Source organism: Sphaerodactylus townsendi, linkage group LG09 (assembly GCF_021028975.2).
Source record: "Sphaerodactylus townsendi isolate TG3544 linkage group LG09, MPM_Stown_v2.3, whole genome shotgun sequence".
Lineage (NCBI taxonomy): Eukaryota > Metazoa > Chordata > Lepidosauria > Squamata > Sphaerodactylidae > Sphaerodactylus > Sphaerodactylus townsendi.
Window position 1 is genome coordinate 25,534,614 of NC_059433.1, and position 14,750 is coordinate 25,549,363.

Here is a 14,750-nt window from a genome sequence, read left to right on the forward strand (position 1 = left end):
TTCTTTTTTTGAGCCAATCCGTTTCATGTTGGGTCATCTTGTACCACTGCCATCAACTTTTCCTAGAATTATTGCCTTTTATAGCGAGTCTTGTGTTTTTGTTGTGACCAGAATACCATAGTTTAGTAATTCTAGCTTCTAGAAAGAATTCAGGTTTGATTTGCTCTAAAATCCACTTATCAAATCAAGATTCTGAATTCTACAACCTAAATTACTCAACTGAGGCTATTGTACTTTTGTACTTTTAACAATTATAGAGGTTTAATGGTATAGTTAAGTTCTTCCTTGTGATTAAAAGTTTAATCCAAGTTGTTTGTTTGTTCGTTCATTTTAATATACTGCCCACCCCCAAAGGGCTCTGAGTTAAATATTTTTATAACTACCGACTGACATTGTTGCTTCACTTTCAGATAGAGGACTTAACTTCTTAGGTCTATCTAATCAGGAAACTTTAAAACAATATAATTGCAAACACACTTTTTCATAGAATTTTTTTAGTAAATGAAGAATGGAATGTAGCATTCTATTCACTATTAGTTTGTGAGTAGCACATGTTCTAGGGATTTGCATGCACTCTGTGCAAATCTTTGTAAACTGGCTTAGCAGATGAAACCTTCTCCCTTTCTTCCCTTGCATGCCACCCCTCCCTCCCCTCCCTTGCATGCCACCCCTCACTTCCTCCCCTTCCCTTGCATGCCTCCCTCCCCCTCTCTCCTCCAGGGTGGGTGGGCCATGTCCAGATGCCGGGCCCCCTCCCTACCCTTGCATGCCACCTCTCACTCACTCACTCCCCTCCCTCCCCCTCCCTTGCATGCCACCCCTCCCTCTTCTCCCCCTCCCTCTGCTAGGGTGGGTGGGCCATGTCCAGATGCTGGGCCTCCTCCCCTCCCTTGCATGCCACCCCTCCCTCCCTCCCTTCCCTCCCTTGCATTCCACTCCCTCCCTCCCCTCCCTTGCATTCCACTCCCTCCCTCCCCCACCTAAGTGTCATGATCTTTGTCACTTTGTGGAACAAGACTGGCCACTGTCTTCCACAACTTTGGAGTACCTAATAAATCATATTCCTAATAAATAAGATTTCTTTCTGAGTGATATTGCAGCTGCAGTCAAATGTTGTCTTTCAGAGTTTCAATGCATTACAGAATTTCCAAATCATAATTGTTATAATTCAAGTTTGATACGTTTCAGTCTGCAACAGCGTTGCATTCAAAACATTAATATACCAAAATCTTTTTGCTAACAGCTAATGATGTGAAATGGAGGTGAAATGTAATATTTGGTACAGCTTTTTTTTATACTTGGAGTTTGGGAGAGCTCAGTTCATATCCACTTTAGGGGGCTGGGATCAAGTCCATATTGCCCCGTTTTCCATCTTTTAAATGTGAACCTTCCTCAGAAGTAGTTGTGAGGATGAATAAGGATTGCAGAGTATCATATGACTGTATTTATTATTCATTTATAATTTCTGTTGTGTATAGTCCAGATAGTATTGCGTTGTCTTCCAGCTCACAACACTCTATAGTTTTAGATTTCAGTCTTAGAAGTGATCTTTTACTAGTGTGCGTTTTGCTAAATAATTTTGAGCCATTTGCTACCTCCCAGCCCCACTGTGCTAGTGGAAATAAATGACCTATATCAAAATATTGTTGGAAGGGTAAACGAGGCAAGCATGTAAAGTACTTTGAAATGTGTAATTATTGTGGCAGTGAATAATATTTAAAGTGATTAATCAATAGATCACATTCTGATTTTTTTTTTGTACATTGTCTATGCCTTGACAGAAAGCTTGGCTGTCAGGGCTTGACCTGTATGGATTTGTGCCAGTTTTCCGTTATGTAGTACATGGATCAGAGATAGTAGATTAGGATCTGGCAACAACTGCTCTATTCAGTGTTACTGGGTTTTCCACAGATAGCAGACAGAGCTTTCCAGTGTTATTTGAAATACTGTAGAAACGTAATTTAGTATTGGCTCTTAGTTTTTCTTTTACATTAGAATTTGAGTTTGAAGAGGGATTGGCTTGCCTTTATGTTGGAATGTATTGCTTAGAGAGAAGCTCTTCTTGCATGCATTTCTGCAAGAGAGATTTTGATAATAGCTTGTTTATCTTAGAATTCTTTCATGCAGAATTTCATTGATGTGCTATTTTTGATTGCTGGAATTTTAGGCTTTCTAGGCTGAAGAAAATATCGAAGAATAATGTTTGTCTGACAAGATAAGTGGAAAATAGATATTGGGGAATTAATGCACTCCTTATGAAGCTTTTTCTCTCTACAAAATTTCTTGTTCTGTTATACATTTCAAAGTACCAAACTATCAGGTGGATTTGTGTAATTCATACATAATACACTGCATTTAAGCGAGTAGTCAGGCTTTTTGTGGGCTGCTAACCGTTGTGGAATTATTTTAAAGCCACTCTAGAAGGTTTTTTTTAGAATCATGTGGAATGGGCTTTCTACGTATTCAGAATATCCTACCCGGATTTACCAAGCTTTGTCACAGTACTAACCTTTTACCAATAAAAGTTAGTTAGTTTGGAATTGAATTTATGTGATAGATTAAAATAAACTGGAAATGGCATCAATAACTTTCAAAAGTCATACAGTTATGACTTGTAGCGATGTGAGTAAACATGATTATCAGTTTATTGGAAGACTGTTACCAGAGACCCCCTTCTTAGATGTGTGCTGTCTCCTCTGACTCCACCTTGGCTAAATGTGCTTTGGCGACCATTTTAGGATCTAGCAATGTTGTGCTTTGGATAAAGTGAGGCCAAGGCTGTCCTCAGTATATTCTGATGAGTGGCCAAAACGTGGGCAAGATACCAATTCACTGATAGGATATCTGCACGTGTACCCATTGCCAGAGGGGCTTGCAAAGCCCATCATCCACCTAGATCCATTCCATCAAATTCTGGTCATCCTGAATATAAAATCTAATTACAATCGGAAAACTAAGTGGGCTTGATTACTTTTACTGAATGTCTCCTGCCAACCTGCTACAGGCATAGGTGAAATCTCCACTCTGACAGCCTTTTTATCCATTTTGCCTAGGTGCAATCACCTTTTGTTACTTTTCTGGGAAGGTTCCCCATTCCACTCAATCAAAGTCAAGAAGTGCCTAGACTTTACAATCTTTGATATTCTTTACAGTCTTTGCTACTCTTTTTTACTGGCTCCTATAGCTATTTTTGTGCTACCAGCCAAAATTATACAATTCGACCCCTCTGTGGCTCAGTGCCTGCCCACTCCACTCTTCTCTTTTGGAACCAGCAAACCGTCTGTGATATGTCTCTCTCACTTGCACAGAATGCCTACCACTCCATACAAATTTCTCCTCTCAGGTTGAGGGTTATAAATAGGTCAGGCTGTCACATGCCTCTAATTAACATGTCCAAAAAAAGTCAGTGTTTTGGGGATTTAAGTATATTGGACCCCCCAAAATTGGTAGATTCGACGAAGAGGTCCAGTTTTATGGACTCCTACACAGGGTGCCCCCAACTGTCCCCCATTATTTCCTTGAGCCATGACCATTTCACCTTTTGCGTCCTCTCCCTCACTCAGCAGACAGAGTAGCCCAGCTTCCTTTAACAACAGACCCTCGCTCAAACACTTTTTGGGGTTGGAGGTCTCAAGTTTTATTAACACACTGCCACCATTTATTCATATCCTAAGACATATGTAGACTGAGATCTTAATGTGTGTGTTTCTTTTTCCTGAGGCATGCAGCCCTCAGGGTTAAACAAGGAGTAAATTTTTTATTAATGGGTTGAACATAACACTGAAGAAAGTGAGGTAGAGATTGTAACGTTTCTTTTTCATTGGACATTTGAACTGTTTCCCTATTCCAGCATTTGGCATCTTTTGTTACAAATTAACTTTTCTGTCCAGGTAGCTTTAAACTGTTCTTCATCTCAACTTTATTTGGCCAGATATACTCTTTCCCCTGCCAACTCCCAACTGTCCTCTAGCCACCCTTCCAACTTTCTTTCCCTAAGATTCCTTCATCTCCCATTTGTCAGGGAGAGATGGAACCTAACCTGTCGGTCACACCTTGCTATTTCTTCAGGACCTTTGGAAGCTCTACCTAAAGGTCCCCTACAGTCAGTCCCTGGATCATCTAAACAGATAACACACTAGACCAGGGGTCGGGAACTCATGCCCACGAGCCGCGATAGCGCGTTCCTTCGGGCTTCTCAGAGGTTCTCCCTGTTATTGCCCCTTCCCGGGCAAGCCTGGGCAGAAATTAAAGGCAACGAGGTAAGGGCTGGAGCTTGTGCCAGAGCGGGGCTGGGCGCAGGAAGCTTGTGCCGCAGCAAGTGGGGGGGAGCGAAAGCTGGCAGGCAGGCAAACTGAGCCGGGGCGGACGGCAAGTTTATGCTATAAGTGCTATAAGCAGGCTTCTAATGGGGGCGGGGCGAAGCCGGGCGAGTGGGCTGGGGCGCACCGCCGCAGGGGGCTGCAGCAGGCAGGCAGGTGGGGGACGTCGAAGCGAGGCGCAGTTAGCCAAATGGCAAGAGGGCATGCGGAGCCGGGCAGGTCGGCCGGGAGCGGGCGGTCAAGGCGCGAGCCGGGGCAAGGTAAGCAGTATGCGGGCGGCAAGTGAGCCGGGGCAAGGCAAGCTGGTAAGTCGGCCGGCAAGGAATGGGGCAGCGCAAGCGGGTAAGTTTACGGGCAAGTGAGCCGCAGGCAGGCAAGCTATGTAAGCTACGGGCAAGCTGAGCTGGCCGGCAGGGCAATGCAGGTAAGTCGGCGGCAAGCGAGCCGTATGGTGGGCAAGCAGGTAAGTTGGGCGGGCAAGGAGCTGGGCTGGCGCCGCAAGCTAAGGTAACGGGCAAGCGAGCCGGGGGCAAGGCTAACAGGTAAGTTGGGCGTAAGGGCGATTACGGCAAGGCAAGCAGGTAAAGCCGGCTGGCAAGCGAGCCGGGGCAAGGCCAGCAGGTAAGCTGGTGTCACGGGCAAGGAGCCGGCTGGCAGGGCAAGCAGGTAAGCGGGCGGGCAAGCAGGCGGGCTGGCAAGGCAAGCAGGTAAGCCACGGGCAAGTGAGCGGGCGGGCAAGGCAAGCAGGTAAACGGGCGGGCAAGTGGAGCCGGGCTGGCAAGGCAAGCAGGTAAGTTACGGGCAAGCAAGTGAGCGGGGGGGGAAAGGCAAGCAGGTAAGCTACGGGCAAGAGTCAGCGGCAAGGCGCGGTAAGCTACGGCAAGTGGGGATGTATGGCAAGGCAGCGGTGTTACGGGCGCGAGCCGGGCTGGCAGGGCAAGCAGGCTGGCTGGCAAGTGAGTACGGCAGGGCAAGCAGGTAAGCCGGGCTGGCAAGGATCAGGGGCAAGCACAAGCAGGTAAGCTGCATGGCAAGGATCGGGGCAGGGGCGGCAAGCAGGTAAGCCGGGCTGCGCGATACGGGCAAGGCAAGCAGGTAAGCCGGCTGGGCGCGAGCCGGGCGGGCGCGAGGGCTGGGCAAGGCAGGCAGGTAAGCTACGGGCAAGTACGGGTGGGCAAGGCAAGCAGGTAAGCAGGCGGGCAAGTGAGGGGGGCGGGCAAGGCAAGCAGGTGTTGGCTGGCAAGTGAGCTGGCGGGCAGGGGCGCAGGTGCCGGGCGGCAAGGAGCGGGCTGGCAGGCGCGCAGGTAAGCTGGCGGGCAAGTGGGAGCTGGCTGGCAAGGCAAGCAGGTAGGGCGGGCGGGCAAGCAGGGGGGCGGGCGGGCAAGGCAAGCAGGTAAGCTGGCTGGCAAGTGAGCATGGCAAGGCAAGCAGGTGTTGGCTGGCGCGAGCTGGCTGGCAGGGCGCAGGTAAGCTGGCTGGCAAGCGATCAGGGGCAAGGCAAGCAGGTAAGCGGGCGGGCAAGTGAGCGGGGGGGCAGCAAAGTGCGTTGGCTGCGAGCCGGGCGAAAGCAGGGCAAGCAGGTAAGCCGGCAGGCGCGAGCCGGGCTGGCAAGGCAAGCAGGTAAGCTGGCGGCAAGTGAGCTGGGGTGAGCGTTTATGAGGCTGGCTGGAAGCAAGCCGTCGGGCGAAAGTAGGGGCGGCCGAAGGCAGGGTTGGCTGGCGATCCATGCTTCTTTAGAATGAGTGGAGTAAAAGGTAAAAAAACCCTAATATATACAGTGTTATCTTTATTTTAAATGTCAAAAATTATTTGCGGCTCCAAGTGTTTTCTTTTCCTGTGGAAAACGGGTCCAAATGGCTCTTTGAGTGTTAAAGGTTCCCTACCCCTGCACTAGACCCAGCTCACCAAATTGAGGATAGGAAAACACCTTCTCTGTTTTCTCCTTTTTCTCTTTAAAGTCCTCTTTCCTCTTTTTTACAGCCCTCGCTTTCCCTTGTCCTCATCGTCATTCCCTGTTTCAGAATTTGCAAGCCCCTCTGGCAATGGGTACACGTGCAGATATCCTATCAGTGAATTGGTATCTAGCAAAAATTTTACAGCCACATATTACATCATAAAAGTTCCAAAAATGGCAGTTATATTTCAATTATAGCATATTTCTTTTCTATATTCTTTATTTTAATCCTACAAAGATGTCAAAACCTATCAACATTTCATGTCTTTATTGTTATCAATTGAATTAAAGTCTGACATTGTATAGAATTACAACCAAAGGTATTGTAAAATATCTTACTTTTTGTCACATTGCTTTAAAAATGTATCAAATTTATTATTTCCTGTAAGACATATTTTATTTTAACAGGGAATGATTTTAACATATATATAGCTTATTTATTTATTTATTTATTTGAGTCGTTAGATTAACTGTGCTCTACTTATATATTTATGTCGTGCACCGCCCTGAGCCCTCCGGGGGATGGCGGTATAGAAGCTTAATAAATAATAATAATAACAATAATATAATTATAATAATAATTTTATTTTAAATCCCTGTTGAGTCTTTCTAAACAATAATTCATTGATAGTGAAAAGGCACTGTAGCTCTCATACCAATTAAAATTTTCACTTAAGTAATTATACTTAATAAACTCAAGTATGAGGGTAGAAATCTTCAAAATTATCCTATTTAACTATCAGTTAATCGCACAGCAATTCAAACATTCATAATGGCCGTTTCCGCACGGGCAGAAAATGACGGCCTGGAGATCTAAAACACTGTTCCAGGTCGCCTCGCCGCTTCGAGCTGGCTATCGGGCGTGATTCCCAGAACGCCAGGGTGCCGCTCTTTCGAATATCACCAAGTGGAAGCCGCCGTCGGTTTAACGGCAGCGGGCTTCACGGGCGCTCTCCCCACCTCGGCACCACGAACCTGCTTGAGTGCTAAATACATCAGGTCTGGGGACACGCTCGCCCCTGCAATCAGCTCGAGCAGGCACGCCAGGCGGTCCCCAGGTCTCGTGACGCCGAGGCCCAGGGACAAGCTCGGTCGCGGCGGCACCGGCTACCGCCGGCTGCTCGTTTTCCTGACCGGGCCCTACGCGGGACGGCCCCAGCGTTTCGGTCCGGCGCTGGTGAAGCGCCGACCCAGCCTGCTCGGGCTTCGCCGCATGGAAACCGGCCTTAGTATCCAGCAGTACTAAAGCCATTTTAATAGAAAATGGTCTTCAGAGTTATTTGTCTTGATTTTAGTGTAAATACTTATATACTTTAAGTTGCGGTAATGATGCATTTTCACTTATTGTGACACTGTTTCATTTAAATCTTACTCTGTACAATTTGCTTATGTCACAACAACAAACCCTCAGCCAATGGATGCACTGAACTGTCTTGCGCGTGCTCATTGGCTGAGGGTTTCTCATTGCGCTCAAAACAGCCCACTCCATTTCGGCAAGGAAGCTGCTGCCACCTCCATGGAAAATGGAGGCCCACAAAGGACAGGAGCACAGTCCAAAACAGTGAGCTGGTGACATTCAGTGGCTGGGTGAGCTGGCGTGGGCTGTGACTGAGGCAAGCCCCCAAGCTGTCTAGATTGAGGGGTTGGAGAGAGACAGCCACCAAGAGACTCTCCTCCCAGGCTTCTGCCTCCCCGTGCCTGGCACTTCTGCAGGACCTGTGGGCACTTACCTGGCAATACAAAGTTTCTGATCCTGCTTCCTCCCCCACCCCCCCTTGTGAAATGAATGACTTCCATTATACTCTTCACTTTTCAAAAATCCAAAGGATTTGCTTGGAAGTCCCACAGAGTTCAGTAAAATGGGTGTGTGCCTATCCAGCCACAGATTGGACCTTCCCCTGGGTAAAAAGCACTCTCAGGATTAGAACTGCATACACCTGCGCTCGGAGGCAACCCCAGCTGGGTTGGAAGAAACATGCTCCAGGCTTACGGAGGCGAAGTCTGATCTTATGCAAGCCCAGGTATGTTCAAACTGGACTTTACTCTCCAGTCACAAGGACATGTGTCAGATGACCGCCATGCAGTCCTTGCAGCACACACCATTTACTCTGAAGTTTGACTGACCGTCAAACACATTTGTGACACATTGCAACTGGCTGCAACCCCCTTAACTCCAGCACCGGAAAGGGGCCAGGGAGGAAGGGAATACAAAGGGAATTAAAAAATAAACATTTGTTTATGTTGCCATGACGAAATCTCAGAAACAGCCCCCCACCAGCCTTCCACACTTACTGGGCTCCTGGGACCAGTGCATCATCACCAGGCAGGTCAAAAGCAGTGTGGGGGTGGGGAGGGGGGGCGGGCTGGATGAGGCACCAGTAAAACTTGTTGCAAGTGTGAGGAGAGATGCTTGCTTGCCCCCACTTTTGTAGGGCCCATTGCATTTCCCCTTACAATGAGCTTTAATTCTAGTTTAATAAATAATTTTTTTGTTCAAAATAGAAACGGCAAAATTGGAAAAAATCAAAGAAGAATTGTAGATACTATAGTTTGGAATAGCTAAAATATAAATTTATTCCATTACCAACAAAGCAGCAGCTACCAGTGTGCCTCATATGTGAATAGGTCTTTCCTGGTAAAGCAGTGAATCCTTCCAGACTAACTGAACATTTGAAAAAGGTACACTCTGACAAGGCAGACCAGAACTTAATTTTTTTTCAATCACTTTGTGACAGTTTTCGGTTTTGTCAAGCATGCTTTGCAATGCTTCACAACAAAACACTGATGGTTTGTATGCTTCCTACAGCATTTCATTGTTGATGGCTGTCTAGAAATCTTTATACAGTTGGTGAGGAACTCATCCTACCAGCAGTTGGTGAGCTTCTGAGTACTGCTTTGCATAAGTCACCAGACGATAAAAATAAGATGATTCTGCTCTCTGTGCAAAGATGTATAGATGAAATGGCTGAAAATGTAGAAGCATACTAAGAAGAACAGAAATTGCATTACAGCTGGTTGAGTCATCTTTGCCAGGCAATGAATCTTTGCCTCTTGGTTATGTGAAGTTTGACTTCAGAGTTGTTACTTGCAAGGCAACTAAGATCAGATCCTGTTGGTGTTGTGAAGTTGAGCAGTTGTTCAAAGACAAAGAAAATTCCACTTACTAATGGACTTCCTTGTGCAACTGATGGAGCACTATTGATGACTTTTCACTACTGTGACTGTGTGCACTTCTGGAAAAAAGCAGTGCGAGATGTATTTTCCATTAATTGTTATTAGTTGCCAATGTCCGGTTGCAGAAACACTCAGTGATCACCTGCTCAAATCATTATGCACTCATTGTTTCAGTGAATAAAATTCAAGTCCATTGTCTCAATGATCAACTATTACAGGAGCTCTGTGTTGAGAATGATGAAGATTTTGAACATCTGCTGCTTCAGATGTTCATTGGCTAACTGCATGAGACACATTTATGACCTTTTTGACACTATTGGGGAGTTTTTTGACTGCTCAGTGACCAGTCAAGACGTTACTTGTCAGAGCTATTTGCAAAATTCAATGAAATGAATTTGCAGTTGCAAGGGAAATGAGGTCAGTCTTATTAAGGCTAAATCTGTTGTCTCTGTGTCTTATTTCAAAGTTACCTTTGAATAAATGCAATATAGGCTGTTGTAAGCTATACATTTTCTAAGCCTGTTTGAGCTAGAAGAGAAAAATGGGATACAAGATTATGATCTGAGTTTTGTGCAACCATTTGAATATGCTGTGTGAAGATATGTTGAATGATTTGAGGATCTTCTTTGGTTGAAAATTCCAGATTGGGAAATAAACCTATTTTTAGATAGTGGGCAAGTTGAGGTAGTTAAAAAAAAGAACTAACAACTACAATACAGACAGTGGTTAAGAAGCTCCTTGTTGTATTTCCAACACCATATTTGGTGAAATGTACTTTTAGTATGGTCACACAACTTCTCTCCATATAAAGAAGTTGACTTCAGATTACTGAACATAGTGATTTAAGAGTCCTGCTAAGCAACTTTAAACTAGACATTGGGGAACTGGCATTACTTCATCAAGCCCATCCATTGCATTATGAATTTACTGAATAGTGAAGTAGTTATTAAATGTGTTACATCAGATTTGCTGGTATCACTGGATCAAGTTCATCAATTTTGTTGAATAAATTAAATTTAAAAGTTTCAATTAGATTTTGAATAGTTACTGTTTTGAATTTTATTGTTATCTACTTTTCAGGTCATGCAAACTGCTGTTCTAAATAATGTTTTTTATAAGTTGGTGAGACTGTTTATGGAACCAAATGGGCAGTGACCTGAAAAGTTTGGAAACTGCTGCTTCCCAATCCAGAATGTGGGTGAACTAGGTTGTGGAAGTGCTGCAGGGCTGTGCTGATGTGTTTGGCCACACCATCAGCCTAAGAGGCACCTACTCTGACAGAGAGAGCAAATGCCAATGTATGGGTGCTCCATAGCTCCATGGTACCCAAACCCAAACGATCCTGTTGCCCACAAGCCATGTTGGCTAGGAGAACATGATGACATAGCAAGGGGCTAGCCAGGGGCCTTCCAGGCTTCCACTGGGGTTTCAGCCTGGGAATGCCCCTCTCCCTACCTGCAGTCTTACACGGGAAGAAATCATGGTGCAAGTCATTTTTTCCAATGGGATTTTTCCAGGTGGCTGGTTTTTTGGTTGTTAAATGTGTGTTGTGCTGCTGAAACATCCCTTGGAGGCGGCACAGTGCCACCATTGCCGTAACGTCCCCAGCCGCTGCAGAGCTCCCACTTGAATCGGGCTGTCCAAACAACTTCAATGCATTATATGTAAAATATGTTCTAATAAAATACTGTTAGTATTTTGACTATAAAATAGGCCCTTTCTGTGTGGTCCAGCAGGGTGTCTTCGTTTGAAGCTCTTAATCTAACCATTCTGTCTACTGAAGACAGATGGACTGAATGCAGCAGAGATTCTGGGCAAAAACACTGGAGGGAGGTAGATGGAAGCGGTGTGTGGTTTGTGTGTGTGTGTTTTCTTGAATGGATCTGCGCTTGTATGTGTGCCTGCTGTATGAGATTTTTGGGACACATATTTGTGAGAGTCCCAGAATATGGGCCATTGCAATTAGCAGATTAGAAGTGAAATTAATTTGTCTCATGTGGAAAGTAACTATTTGGCAGTAGGAATTGGGGTGGATTGTGTGAAAAAGCCCAGAATTGATAGCCAGAGCCATGCCACAGTGGTCCCTGTTGTGTAATGAAACTTGAGCAAAGCAAGAATTAAGAAAATTCCCTGATGCAGACTTTGGCTTCCATAAAAATTAGTCCATCCATAAAAGATAAAATATATGGCTTTTTTTGGTTAAACATTACTTGTTCATATCTGTGTTTGAATGAATCCGTTGGTGACTAAGAGAGTTTTAAAACTGTAGAGGAGAAGCCTTGAAAACATCGAATATTCTGATGAAACAAAATGTTCAAAAGTGAACTTTGTCTTGCTTTACCATAGTGTTCAAATCCACTTCCAATTCATCTTCCTGCATAACAGACCCTGTCAATTTCAGACTAATGTCTATCCATTTGCAGTCAAAATGGTATGTAAATGAATACAAATCCGCTTCATTTGCATACACCTATTCCAATCACATAATATCGATTTTTGGGTCACAGTGTGTTGAAGGCAGAATAAAGAAGAGGTTTGAGGCCAGCTCATATGAAGCTACTTTATCCCAAGTGTCAAAATATTAAGTTTTACATTATGCATCTATCTAGACTGTATAAAGGACTTTCACCAATGCAGCCCACATGTACTTGGCATTGCAGAATTATAGTGTTCTATGGTCCCTTCCTAACTATAGCCAGTGAAGTGTCTGTAATCCAGACTTACTTGCCACGGTTTAATTAAACCATGCTTTGGCGCCATATCTGAACTTAACCTGTGTCTATAAGAGGCTGCAAATAAAACTGTCCAACAAATTATTGGTTAGCTGGGGACAATCGGTAGATAGTTGTTTGTTTCATTGGCCTGCTGTTACTGCCGCTACTATTTCTGCTTCTTGACACCATAATGGTTTCCTGTTTCCCTATTGCCAAACGTTCATAACTGTATTTCTGCCATTCAGGAAATGGATTTTAATTATACTCAGTTAATTTAGTAGAAATATGTGGATTTTCTAGTAGCTTTGATTGAAGTGATAACTTAATGAAACCTAAGATAAACTGTCTTCTTTCACCACTACAGTTATATGGGAATTGGCCTATCTGCTCAAGGTGTGAATATGAACAGACTACCAGGTATGAGGAAAATATTTCTTTTGATTTTAAAGCATTGCTTGTTTCTGTAGTATATTTTCACTTGATTTTGAACATATTTTTTTTTCAAATGACAATGCTCTATTGACTGTGATTTTATTGTTATTTGGAATGCGTAAATTGGAATCTGAAGTGAAGTGTGCGTGGGTTTAGGGATGTGCAGTTGGATATTGCTGACCTGATGAAATGTCTCATTTTTCCTGGATCAGGTCAGCAATATTTAAGAACATAAGAACATAAGAACAAGCCAGCTGGATCAGACCAAAGTCCATCTAGTCCAGCTCTCTGCTACTCGCAGTGGCCCACCAGGTGCCTTTGGGAGCTCACATGTAGGATGTGAACGCAATGGCCTTCTGCGGCTGTTGCTCCCGATCACCTGGTCTGTTAAGGCATTTGCAATCTCAGATCAAGGAGGATCAAGATTGGTAGCCATAAATCGACTTCTCCTCCATAAATCTGTCCAAGCCCCTTTTAAAGCTATCAAACACCAATCACACGTTGCGTGAAGAAGTGTTTCCTTTTATTAGTCCTAATTCTTCCCCCCAGCATTTTCAATGAATGCCCCCTGGTTCTAGTATTGTGAGAAAGAGAGAAAAATTTCTCTCTGTCAACATTTTCTACCCCATGCATAATTTTGTAGACTTCAATCATATCCCCCCTCAGCCGCCTCCTCTCCAAACTGAAGAGTCCCAAACGCTGCAGCCTCTCCTCATAGGGAAGGTGCTCCAGTCCCTCAATCATCCTTGTTGCCCTTCTCTGCACTTTTTCTATCTCCTCAATATCCTTTTTGAGATGCGGCGACCAGAACTGGACACAGTACTCCAAGTGCGGTCGCACCACTGCTTTATATAAGGGCATGACAATCTTTGCAGTTTTATTCTCAATTCCTTTTCTAATGATCCCCAGCATAGAGTTTGCCTTTTTTCCAGCTGCCATGCATTGAGTTGACATTCCCATGGAACTATCAACTAAGACGCCTAAATCCCTTTCCTGGTCTGTGACTGATAGCACTGACCCCTGTAGCGTGTATGTGAAGTTTAAATTTTTTGCCCCTATGTGCATCACTTTGCATTTTGCTACATTGAACTGCATTGCCATTTCTGAGCCCACTCACCTAATTTATCAAGGTCCGCTTGGAGCTCTTCGCAATCCTTTGTGGTTCTCACCACCCTACATAATTTGGTATCACCTGCAAACTTGGCCATCACGCTACCCACCCCTACTTCCAGGTCATTTATGAATAAATTTGAAACTGAAAGACTGGTATTTCCTAATTCTGATGTTTTTCTCATGATAGCAGAAATATCTGAAAATAAGGTTTGGAAGCCTTTCACTGTTCACAGCTGGCCCTCAGTGCATGGGACTTTTAAAGGAACATTATTTTCAATCAGAAGACCTGTACTTCCTTATGTCTAAACTTACTTTGCTGCTTTGGTAGCATAAAACTCATCAGAAGTAGGGAAGAATAAATATAGAAAATACAAATTGAGTAAAGAAAGGGGAAGTGTGATATGTGGACAGAAACATTCATACAGTCAGAATGGCTTAACAGCATATTTGGATATCAAGTTGAACTTTATAACCTAATAAACACATTGAAGTTCTCAGTAGTGTATTATCAAACAGATTATCAAATATTAGTTGAAGAGAAAACTAGTCATATTCAAGCAATAAGTACCTGCTTGAAAATGAGTTGAATTCAGTGATTCATCAGTAGAAGGTACGGATGGTTGTGGACCTTACCTGCTTTCTTCTTGCAAGCAGTCCTTTCCAGTACCAGAAAAGTTGATTTCTAGGGTCACGGGACTTAGTATGGCATAATAGCTGTGTATGTTGGGAGTTTGGTGAGCCGCAGTGGAGTGAGAAGGGACAATATCACCTTTCCTCATTCTTCCATCAGAAGAAGAAAATTCCATTGTTTTTAGTAGGGAAGAAGGTGAGCTGCAAAACTGTTGGCATCATAATCTCTGGGAACTCCACACTTCCACATTCAAGTTTCTGTGAACAGTGGATCTTCTCCTTCTTACAACAGCTCTCTGATGTTGAGTGCCCTGCACAAGCCCTGCTGAGTGGATCCTCCACAGGCAAAAACCCACATTGCATGGGATCCTGCAATGAGATTGGGGAATCATATTGAATTACCTTATTTCTACC

The 14,750-nt window shown here is 44.2% G+C and overlaps 1 protein-coding gene across 1 annotated transcript in view; it reads left to right on the forward strand.

The window, feature by feature from the left end:
• The window catches only part of RANBP9 (RAN binding protein 9), a 48,045-nt gene that overhangs the window by 16,953 nt on the left and 16,342 nt on the right, over positions 1–14,750 (forward strand). Inside the window, exon 3 of the mRNA XM_048507924.1 lies at positions 12,526–12,578. Coding sequence (XP_048363881.1) covers positions 12,526–12,578 — 53 coding nt within the window. The remainder of the gene's footprint in view (positions 1–12,525; positions 12,579–14,750) is intronic.